At 38.5% G+C, this 12055-nt stretch overlaps 1 protein-coding gene across 1 annotated transcript in view; it reads right to left on the minus strand.

The window, feature by feature from the left end:
• Positions 1 to 8123, minus strand: part of dclk1b (doublecortin-like kinase 1b) — a gene marked incomplete at both ends in the record, with an annotated part of 50930 nt that extends 42807 nt beyond the window's left edge. The window contains 2 exons of the mRNA XM_079824220.1: positions 4062 to 4408; positions 7766 to 8123. Coding sequence (XP_079680346.1) covers positions 4062 to 4408; positions 7766 to 8123 — 705 coding nt within the window. The remainder of the gene's footprint in view (positions 1 to 4061; positions 4409 to 7765) is intronic.
• Positions 8124 to 12055: the final 3932 nt, after the last annotated feature.

Below are 12055 nucleotides of genomic sequence, written 5' to 3' on the forward strand. Positions count from 1 at the left end.
ACTCGTATGCATTGGTGGAACTTGTGTCAGGCTGGGTTCCGTATGTCGTGACCCCTACGGCGGTCCCATACGTGTATTTCCACGGTACAGCTCCCTACGGCGAGCTCGTGTCTTTCCCTTGGCAGAGTTCTCTGCCGTCTCAGTACGGTGTCGTCCCCCGCCTGCATTAGGCCGGGGCCTCCCCTGGGACTCCGTATGTTGTGCTGCCCACGGCCAGCCCATACGTGTTCTCCACATGGTAACTCCCTCCGGGCATGATGTGGCTCCCGCAGCGTCCTTCGGGCACGCTTTCCCAGCGTTATCCAATCAAGTCTGCTGAATGGGTCTTGCGGAACAGCAGTATGACTCTTCTAGCGTGAATCTTCCCGCCCGCTTCAGAACGGGGTCTGAGGGGCTCTCGCTGGGCGCTGGAAGTGGTAGTAACTGTGGCGTTTTCCATAGGGATCCCAATTCGTCGGTTATTACCGACGTACGTCGTAGTGACCGACTGAAAGGGAACGTCTCGGTTACGTATGGTAACCCTCGTTCCCTGAAGGAGGGAACGGAGACGTACGTCCCGTCGCCACAGTTCCTTCCATCACTGCTTGGCCGAGTCACTGGTTCGGCTCCTCAGTGAAAAACGTCAGTGCGGTGCTCTCGCTTCCCGTTTATACCCGCGGCGCGGGGCGGAGCGCGAGATGCAAATCTCGCACGCCAATTGTTCATTGGCCTGTTCTTAAGTTCTCGAAGCTGATAGGGGCTCTCTGAAGTGATCCCAATTCGTCGGTTATTACCGACGTACGTCTCCGTTCCCTCCTTCAGGGAACGAGGGTTACCATACGTAACCGAGACGTTTTATTGGTATTGTTTATATTAAGAGCACAATTCATGGTGAAATGCCCGTCTAGCTAAGTGCTTTCACACTAACAGTTCCTAGATGGTGAAATCTACGTTTTTCCGCTCCATGAAATATCTAAAGGCGGTCTTCCTTGAGCTGATTCACTATGAAGAACAAACATACTGCACTCCCTTCTAAACACTAATATGGAATTGATTGAAATAAAACAAACATTATAAACATCATAAAAAGCCATTTTTGTCTGATCAGTGCTTTACCTAATCAATGCCTCGTGTGAGATGCCTGATTCATTGCAATCTTGAGCATCCATCATCCCAACCCAGGCCTGTAACATCACCACTACTGCACCCCTCCTGCCGCAGAGGCTGTTCCTAAGCAACCACCCCCAGCAACCAGATTGCCATAGAAACCAAAGAATGAGAAATCACGGAGAGGGGAGAGGGCCTTAACATACTTGGGATGTGAGAAATTGGGGGATATTCCACACTGTTTGCAAAATATTCCACCCTAAATTGTGATTTCAGGATGTTTTACTGAATTATATAAAATGTAATGGCCTGTATAAGTAATATATCACTTGAACATACACACACACACACACATTATCATGCTGAAAGAGGCCACAGCCACCAGTGAATACCGTTTCAATGAAAGGGTGTTCATGGTCTGCAACAATGCTTAGCTAGGTGGTACGCGTCAAAGTAACATCCACATGGATGGCAGGACCCAAGGTTTCCCAGCAGAACATTGCCCAAAGCATCACTGCCTCCGCCGGCTTGACTTCTTCCCATAGTGCATCCTAGTGCCATGTGTTCCCCAGGTAACGCACACACACACCCGGCCATCCACGTGATGTAAAAGAAAACGTGATTCATCAAACCAGGCCACCTTCTTCCATTGTTCTGTGGTCCAGTTCTGATGCTCATATACTCACTGTTGGTACTTTCGGCGGTGGACAGGGGTCAGCATGGGCACCCTGACTGGTCTGCGGCTATGTAGTCTCATATGCAACAAACTGCGATACACTGTGTATTCTGACACCTTTCTATCAGAACCACCATTAACTTCTTGAGCAATTTGAGCTACAGTAGCTCGACTGTTTGATCCGACCACACGGGCCAGCCTTCGCTCCCCAAGTGCATCAAAGAGCCTTGGCCACCCATGACCCTGTCACTGTTCCTTCCTTGGACCACTTTTGATTGATACTGACCACTGCAGACTGGGAACACCCCACAAGAGCAACAGTTTTATATATATACTGTATATATATATATATATATATATATATATATATACATATACACATATACACTAGGGTTGTCAAATTGATAATCCACAAATAATCGCATCTAACATAAAAATTATATTATATAAACAAACTTTTATGTTAGATGCGCTTAATCGATTTGAAAGCACTATTACACTGTATATATTTGGTGAAAGCGAGTACTGGAGATGAGATGCAGCACCAGTGTCTCTGAATCTGCTGTGGTGGGTGTAAACAGAAGATAATATAATGCCACTGAAGGCCAACGAGTTTAAGGCCCTCAGGAGACAGCTTGTCACTTCATCAGTCTGCTCCTGTGGAGACACAGAAAGGTCACCATCTCCAACATACGGCTACCTCGCTCTGGCTGATCTTTTGCCTCCATCTTCTTTATTACAGTATTTATAGTACTTCTTTATTACAATATTTCTCTCCCTAACAAATCTCATCTCTTTTGCTCTTATTCAAGCATAAACACAAAACATCCAGGGAAATGTATATATCAGCGTGATAACAGCAACAATTAAGAGAACTTTAACTCTTGTGCCAAGAAGTAAAACATTTAACCACATGTCTGCTACAAATTATAGAAGCTTGTTTCTGCCACAGTAAATAAATAAATAAATTGCAATGGTAATAAAAGTAAAGGTAACTTGCAACTTTTTTTCATAATTATTGTTTTCCCCTCTAAATTGCGAGTTTATATCTCACAATATAAATGTTATAAAGTTTATAATTCTTTTTTCCTTTTTTAAACTTTTTTTTTAATTGCGAGAAATAAAGATTTAATTGCATTTTTTTTATATATTTATAAAAAAAGTTTATATCTTGCAATTTTTACTTTTTTTCTTAGAACTGTGAGATATAAACTCACAATTGCAAGTTATAAAGTCTGAATTGCAAGATATAAACTCGCATTTCAGAGAAAAAAGTCGCAATTATTTTTTTTTTATTCCGGGGTGGAAACAAGCTTCCATACCAAACAGATCGTCCCTTTAGTAGAAATGTACTATGTACTGCAAGTCTTAATATGCAATTCAAGTAATTATTGTTAATATAACATTGTTGACTAAAACAAATTGAAATAAAGCTGAAATACAATAAAATATAAGTATATTGGATGAAAAAAATAAACTTAAAAATGACAACATTTTGCCTTGCCAACTAACTGAAATCAAATAAATACAGTTTAAGCTGAAATACTAAAACTGAAATAAAAATTTATTAAAGCTGAATAAAAATACCATAATAAAATTACTCAAACTGACTAAAACTACAACTAAAATAACAAACTGAAAATCTACTTATTAATGAATACTATAATAGTATATATATAAAACTAAAATAACACTGAACCAAAAAGTATTCTTCGCACCACACCATCCACTAAAACCAGAATCCTCTCTCTAAAGCTCATCTATAGTTCTTCATGTTTGTTTGAAAAAAGGAGTCCCAAAAGGAGTAACGTTTAAAAGTAGTCCCAGCATTTAACTCGCAATTCATTCTGGTCTTATAACCACAAACTTTTACTAACACAAACATAGAGAGCTCTAGCAACTCTTACTATGTTTTCAGTTCACCAAATAAATGAAGAAAAAAACAGGGCACTGAAGAAGGAAAGAGTAAGGGCACTACTGTCCAATTGTCCTGAACCGCAGTCTATGAGTACAACAGAGTGACCTCTTTGAGAATGAAGACGCATGAGCAACCTTACCTTTAAAGAAACCAGGACACTCAACAACAAAAAAAAAAAACTAAGAGTCAGGATACTAACTTTGTCATTTCTGCACCACAAGCATCGCCTGATCCACTGGTTTCTGACAAATAAAGACTTATATAGCACCTCCACTGATCTAGACAAATCGTACTTTCAAACAAACAATAGTATAATTACTGCTTCATCCGACAATACAAAAGTTAAATGATCAACTTAAATGCCATGGCCACTGTACCTACCATTTTACCATCCACCGTATAAAGCCTCTTGACCACTCCAGAGTCCAGTTTGATGGCATCTGTGATATCTGTGAGAACCTGCTCAAACGAGTGGGCCGTCTTCTTGTTGAGAAGGATGCGCACGGCTTTCCGAGGCTTTACCCCGCTGCGGATTATGGTCACCAGTTTGGGTCGGATGAAATCCTTGTTATCCTTGATTTCTATGGACCCGGCATTGGCGCTGGCCAGAGAGGTGGGCGCTCGTGCTGATGCAACGGTCCTGGCGTTGACCGACCAGTTGGGGTTGACATTCTTAGTGTATTCCAGCTTCTTGTAAGGCTCAATTGATCCACACACATAGCTCTCCCCTGTGATACAAAACAAAATAACAGAAATAATCAGTGGATATCAGTGAGAATCGAATCAGTTGGATTTCTGAAATGAATCATTCATACTGGTTTTGTGAACCACTTCAACGAGATTGACAGAAAGATTTCTTTTTAAGATTTATGAATCAGGCATTGATACTTCTCTCATCAAAACTTACCAACATCCTTCAAAAGGTGGTTTTCGCAGCGATGCCATAAAAGAACCTTTCTTTGACAATTCTTAAAAGAACAATTTTCCTTACTGTGAAGAACATTTTAAAAATCGAAAGTGAATAAAAATTTTCCATGGATGGTAACGGTTCTTGGTGGAACTGTAGATGCCAATAAAGAACCTTTATTTTTAAGAGTTAAAGCAGCACTAGGTAACTTTTCAACCTTCATAATATTTTTTAAGACTCTTGTGATGACACATCGACTTACAATAGGTTGAATGACACGTCTGCCATAGCCTGACGGGGTCTGTATTGTTTTTAATCGTACTTTTAAACTTCGGGTAGTAACCCGAGAACAAAAAGAACTACAAAATTCGACTGCTTTACGGCATATACGTCACTTCCACCACCACCCCCACTTCCTCAAATTCGGACGTGCGAGCCCGAGCCCAACTATCGTTTGTTTGCCAGATGTTATAGTCATGGCCGAAGCAGCACAGAAAAATAAGAAAGCAAAGGTTTTGTCGGAGGAAAGCAAAAAGACGAAACGAGAAAGTGATCGGATTAAAGGCAGGACGAGGATCAACATTGGGCCAGCGTTTGCTCGTTGGCGTGAGCTGAAGGAGGAGGGGCTACATTCTTGCAAGTAAATACATAAGACGTACAAAATCATATTTTAGGATACCTAACATGTCTGTGATATTTGTTTATTTGTCTTGCCTCAAGCTATAATGCAAATTGATTTTTCAAATTTGCAGATTCATCCATGGTAGCTTGATATTATAATATTGACGATATATGGTTATTACCTACCACTCAAACATTGAATTGAAGTATCATAGATTCCGTAAAACGGTAACCAATAGACTAGGCTACTATAATGACGCTGGCTTGTAAACGTGAGCATCGCGATCATTTGGCGTTTGAAAAAAATAAAACCCATGAAATTATATTCATATGACATGCTGAAACATATGCCACTGTACCTGGGATGAAGACATTTCACACGCGACGCAAGCAGAACACCTGCATGTGAACTCCTGCAGTGTTCAGGGCTATCGTGGTTGTCATGTCAACAAATGCACGTGCGATGCATCCACTGATGTAAGATGACAAGAGTTTACGACAGTAGTAGAGGACAATACTGTTTCCCAACTGTAGGGGGACCCCGAGAGCAAAACCTACCTAGTGCTGCTTAAAATACTGACTTACATTTTGATTTGTTCGATAAAATGATTTTGTCTGGCTTTGGAAAACTTGTATGAACCACATTCGTCTACACGTTCTACTGAATGCAAAAGAAGATATTTTCAAGGATGTTGGAAACCAAACAGTCCCCCCCCCCCCCATACTATGGACGTCAACGGGGTCCATCAACTGTTTGGTTAACCATATTCTTCAAAATATCTTCTTTTGTGTTCAGCAGAAGAAAGAAATCCATACAGGTTTGGACCAACATGAGGGTGAGTAAATGATGACAGAATTTTCATTTTTGGGTGAAGTTCCCCAGTTCAGTTCTCCACAATATAAGAAAGTCATATGGTTTTGGAACAACATGAGTAGAAGATAACATATTTAAAAAAATGTCATATAAGGACACACATAAGGACATTCATAAACTTGCCCACATGTGAGTTAAGACAGTCAATGGACATCAGTCAATTTTAAGCTCCTAAAATTAGTCCATAATGACGGAGAGGTCACACAGTCAAGGTTAAGTGCCCAGCTGAGACAGAAATCACCTCCAACTCCCCCATTTACATTCCTTCTACAGCTGGCAGCACTGAGAATGAATGAATGGGTGTCCTACATAGAAAAGCACTAACTATAACACTGTTATAATCAAATCAGAGTCATTTAACACATAAATGAAGGACCAACTTATATTTAATGATTTCAGCTCTCAAGGTCTGATTTATTGGTCAACGCTGAGAGAAAGGGAGTGGTCCGGAGATGCAGAAGCTGTTAAATATTAATGAGCATTTAAAAAATTATTATTGGTTTGAATCACAGGGCACTCTGGTATTTTCTCACAGACAATTTAAGCTCGACCCTTGTTCAGAACTGTATAACAATGCTCTGTTTGTGGAGTCAGAGACCCTGGATATAAACACAAGGAAATACAATGACTTCTCTCATAGACTCTCTGATTGTTGTGCACACTGTAGAGATATTATGTGCTTAATTGGTTTTGATTAGGATAGAGGAACTTATGAAAAGAACCGAAAGGAAAATAAAAGGTTAATTTAAAAATGACTAATGTCATAGTATACAGACATTACTGTCATTCACAACAGAGCAAGAAGTACGAGTTCATTAAAACTGCCATAAACTAACATTTTCAGTTTCTTTATTGCTTTAGATATCACAAAGATAATGCACCACTGGAAAGTCTTGTTTTAAAGATAGTAGCTGGTTTTGTAGATGTCCATTGCCTGGCCCAAGCTAATCATTTGCTTGTAGACCATATAGGACCAGCAATAAACCAGCTTCTGGTAGGTCATCCAAGCTTTAAAGTGGTCTTTGGAAAGCTAATGACCACATGTTCCAAAACCAGATTAGCCAACTGTCAGCATCCTGGGCACACTTTGTATGACTTTTTATTGCCTTTTCCCCCGATCACATATTTTAGTAATAATCATAAATTAGGCATCATTCGAACACTTAAACACTCAAAATTATTCCTGGAAATTTGGCATTGCTGTACAATGGAAACAGTACTTCAAAATCTTTTAGCGGGCTCATTTTTTGTGATATCAACTTCAAATTTGGAACTTGGTTTGACATATAGTTTTAATTTTCTAGCTATTTTAGTCTAAATTATTTTGTAATATTGTATAAAATACAAAAACGTTTTAGTTCAGTAGGTACATTTGCTTTGCAGTAAGCTAACCTTTTTGGTAGGCTACACTTTAATTTTGAAGCTCCTTTCATGTCTGCAATAATCTGATGAGTGCCTTATTCTTTAACAAGAGACCTTTTGTCTGTATCACAATTAATTCATGAATTACAAGCATTTCAGATACTAGATATGCTCAAAAAGGGAGGTGACAGTTAACAGGTTAAACATGGTGTCCACAGACCTGAACTATCCAAATCAAGACACAGCACCATGTGCCTCAAGTTGAACAAGAAACACAAGATACTGGCGTCCCTAAACCTGCATACTGACACCCAGGCTCACCTTCCACCAGCTGCTCCATGCTAGCAATTTTCGACCCGTCAATGGCATAAATGGTCCGGACCCCCTGAGGCAGATTTACATTATCTGAAAGGGAGCGGGTGAGGTCTGCGAGCAGAGCGTCGAAAGACCTGAATCTGTCGTTGGAGATAGCGTACACAATCCCTTTGAAGTACCGGTCTCCATTGCGGTAGAATCGGACCTTCTTGGCTTTCTTCTCGGTGCTCAGAGCCTGTAAGGTCCGGGTTCGGTACAGGCTACAGTGGGCGCTGTGCGTGGGGCTCGGGAGGCCGTTCGCCCGTGAACCCGCACGGCTGTATCTTTGTGCTTTGTCCCGTTCGTCGAAATGCTCCAGCTCCATGTCAACACCCGGGACTGTAGTATGTCTATGGGAAATTGTGTGGAACAATGTGGATAGATGAGTTATTTATTTATAATTTTATTTAGACATTTTTTTTTACATAGGCTAGCTTGGTAATAAAATAAATATTGTATATATATATGCTATATATAAATAAGCTGCTGGAAGTCTGCTTATCCAATTGAAAAAAATATATATGATAGGCCTATAATTAAAAATATATTAAAAACATCTATTTGTGTTTTTAAAAATAAACCTACCTATTATAGGATAATTCTATAACGCAATATTTTAACAATTCATATCTATATTCAAGTTATTTAAACACGCCCAAATGGAAAGCACAATGAAGTCGGGATTCAGCCATTTAAAAGCGATATTATTGCACTAATAAATCTAATTGTGCGGTGTCTGTGCATTGCTTCAAAGACAAAAAAAGCATATTCATCTTACTTGTGCGCGTGTGGCTATCCGATGAGCACAGTCGATATGAAAGCACACATCTAATGGCTTGTCATCTCTTCCAGAGGATGCTGGTGAAGGTTTTTAGGAGCAGGAGGAGAGAATCATGTGCGCTGCTCTACTGGATGGGGCGGATGGGCTGCAGCCGGTGTCTCTTTGCCCCTTTCGCTCTTAATTAATGCAGAGACTGGCAAGTCTTTGTCGTATTAATGGAGAAAGAAATCTCTCAATGAATGTATACGAGCGAGCAGGGCTGTGTCTCAAAACCTAGTGAGCTGCCTACCTAGACACACGTGTCTCAAATGCGGGTGCTCGTGGGTGGGGAGGAGACTGTTCAGCGCCGCTTGCTGTCCAGCAGATACACTCTGATGGTACAAGATCTATTCATAAATGATACATTTAAATAAATAAGAATAAATTGACTGTGACAGCATATGAACTTTGATTCCTCATGTGTCAGTCACACCCACTATTGTATGCTTAAATCAAGCACCAATGAGAACCGTATAGCCCACAACCAAATATTTTTCATAGCTCAGAAAATAAACATTGCATATAAAATAAATATTGCATATAACTAAAGCTATATATAAATAAGCTGCTGAAAATGTACATTTCCGTCTGATTATCCAACTGACAAAAATATATGATAGGCTAATTAAAAAAAAAAAAAAAAAATTATATATAGGCCTATATATATATATATATATATATATATATATATATATATATATATATATATATATATATATATATATATATATATATATATATATATATATATATATATATATATATATATATATATATATATATATATATATATATATATATATATATATATATATATATATATATATGTGTGTGTTTTTAACAACATTAAAAGTAGCTATTATAGGCTAATTATATAACGAAATATTTTAATAATCCATATCTAATAGTTATATAAACACGCCCAAAGGGAAAACACAATGAAGAAGTCGGGATTCATCCATTTAAATACTATTATATCATATGTTATATACATTTTAAATATGAATAGAAATTTATAATATTTTTTTTGTATTATATGACTGTACAAGTATTACTAGAAGTATCACTACTACTTTTTTAATTTAACTACTATTTTTGTCTATATTATGAGTTTATTTTGGTCTATTTTTCTTTAAAAGTGGTTGAAATTCACCTCAAACTATAAGGCCGCTTGATTTCCATTTCATTCCTGGACAACCACTGTTATTCACACCATTATTATTATTATTCATAATAATAAATGAGATGTCTAAAACAACTACATTTAAAATATAAATCTGTACAAGCTAACATCGTCAAAACCTGCACATAACTTAGATAATCCCAAATTCAGTATCTCAGAAAATTTGAATTTTGTGAAAAGGTTCGATATTGAAGACACCTGGTGCCACACTCTAATCAGCTAATTAACTCAAAACACCTGCAAAGGCCTTTAAATGGTCTCTCAGTCTAGTTCTGTAGGCTACACAATCATGGGAAAGACTGCTGACTGACTTGACAGTTGTCCAAAAGACAGCCATTCACACCTTGCACAAGGAGGGCAAGACACAAAAGGTCATTGCAAAAGAGGCTGGCTGTTCACAGAGCTCTGTGTCCAAGCACATTAATAGAGAGGTGAAGGGAAGGAAAAGATGTGGTAGAATTTTTTTTTACAAGCAATAGGGATAACAGCACCCTGGAGAGGATTGTGAAACAAAACCCATTCAAAAATGTGTGGGAGATTCACAAAAAGTGGATTGCAGCTGGAGTCAGTGCTTCAAGAACCACTTCGCACAGACGTATGCGAGACATGGGTTTCAGCTGTCGCATTCCTTGTGTCAAGCCACTCTTGAACAACAGACAGCGTCAGAAGCGTCTCGCCTGGGCTAAAGACAAAAAGGACTGGACTGCTGCTGAGTGGTCCAAAGTTATGTTCTCTGATGAAAGTAAATTTTGCATTTCCTTTGGAAATCAGGGTCCCAGAGTCTGGAGGAAGAGAGGAGAGGCGCACAATCCACGTTGCTTGAGGTCCAGTGTAAAGTTTCCACAGTCAGTGATGGTTTGGGGTGCCATGTCACCTGCTGGTGTTGGTCAAGGTCCAAGGTCAACGCAGCCGTATACCATGAAGTTTTAGAGCACTTCATGCTTCCTGCTGCTGACCAACTTTATGGAGATGCAGATTTCATTTTCCAACAGGACTTGGCACCTGCACACAGTGCCAAAGCAACCAGTACTTTTAGGTTTAAGGACCATGGTATTCCTGTTCTTAATTGGCCAGCAAACTCGCCTGACCTTAACCCCACAGAAAATCTATGGGGTATTGTGAAGAGGAAGATGCGATATGCCAGACCCAACAATGCAGAAGAGCTGAAGGCCACTATCAGAGCAACCTGGGCTTTCATAAAACCTGAGCAGTGTCACAGACTGATCGACTCCATGCCACGCCGCATTGCTGCAGTAATTCAGGCAAAAGGAGCCCCAACTAAGTATTGAGTGCTGGACATGCTCATTCGTTTCATGTTCATACTTATCAGTTGGCCAAGATTTCTAAAAATCCTTTCTTTGTAATAGTCTTAAGTAATATTATAATTTTCTGAGATACTGAATTTGGGATTTTCCTTAGTTGTCAGTTATAATCATCAAAATTAAAAGAAATAAACATTTGAAATATATCAGTCTGTGTGTAATGAATGAATATAATATACAAGTTTCACTTTTTGAATGGAATTAGTGAAATAAATCAACTTTTTGATGATATTCTAATTATATGACCAGCACCCATATATCAGAAGAAAAGGTTAAATTGCTAGGCCTACATATGAAGCTATACGTCATCATAAGAACAGTTTTCAAGTAACACTTTACAATAAGGTTTAATTTATTAACATTAGTTATCTACATTAGTCAACTAAGAAAGAACAATACATCTACAGCATTTATCACCGGTAATATAAGTTAATATGAACATTTACTAATACATTATTAAAATCAAGTTGTATTTGTTAACATTAGCCTAGTAAATGCATTGTGAACATGAACAAACAATGAAAAGTTATATTATTATTAACTAACGTTAACAAAGATAAATAAATACTGTAACAAACGTACTGCTCTTTGTTAGTTCATATTAGTTAATGTATTAATGATAACAAATGAGACCTTATTGTAAAGTGTTACCAATTTTCTTCCAGTGAGCTGGTGTAATTACAAAATGTGACACTAGACGGCAGCATACACTTAAAATTCAATTCCTCTGGAAAAAGCAGCACTGGTTACAAGATTATGCATGAAGTTCAGATGTGAACAAGAGGCCGAAGAAAATATATATATATAGAGAAAACAATATTTTGCGCATTTAATATGAAATATTATGGGTTAGTTCACCAAAAATGAAAAATAGCCCATGATTTACTCACCCTCAAGTCATGTGTATATGACATTCTTCTTTCAGACGAATA

Source organism: Gobio gobio (genome assembly GCF_949357685.1).
Source record: "Gobio gobio genome assembly, chromosome: 8".
Classification (NCBI taxonomy): Eukaryota; Metazoa; Chordata; class Actinopteri; order Cypriniformes; family Gobionidae; genus Gobio; species Gobio gobio.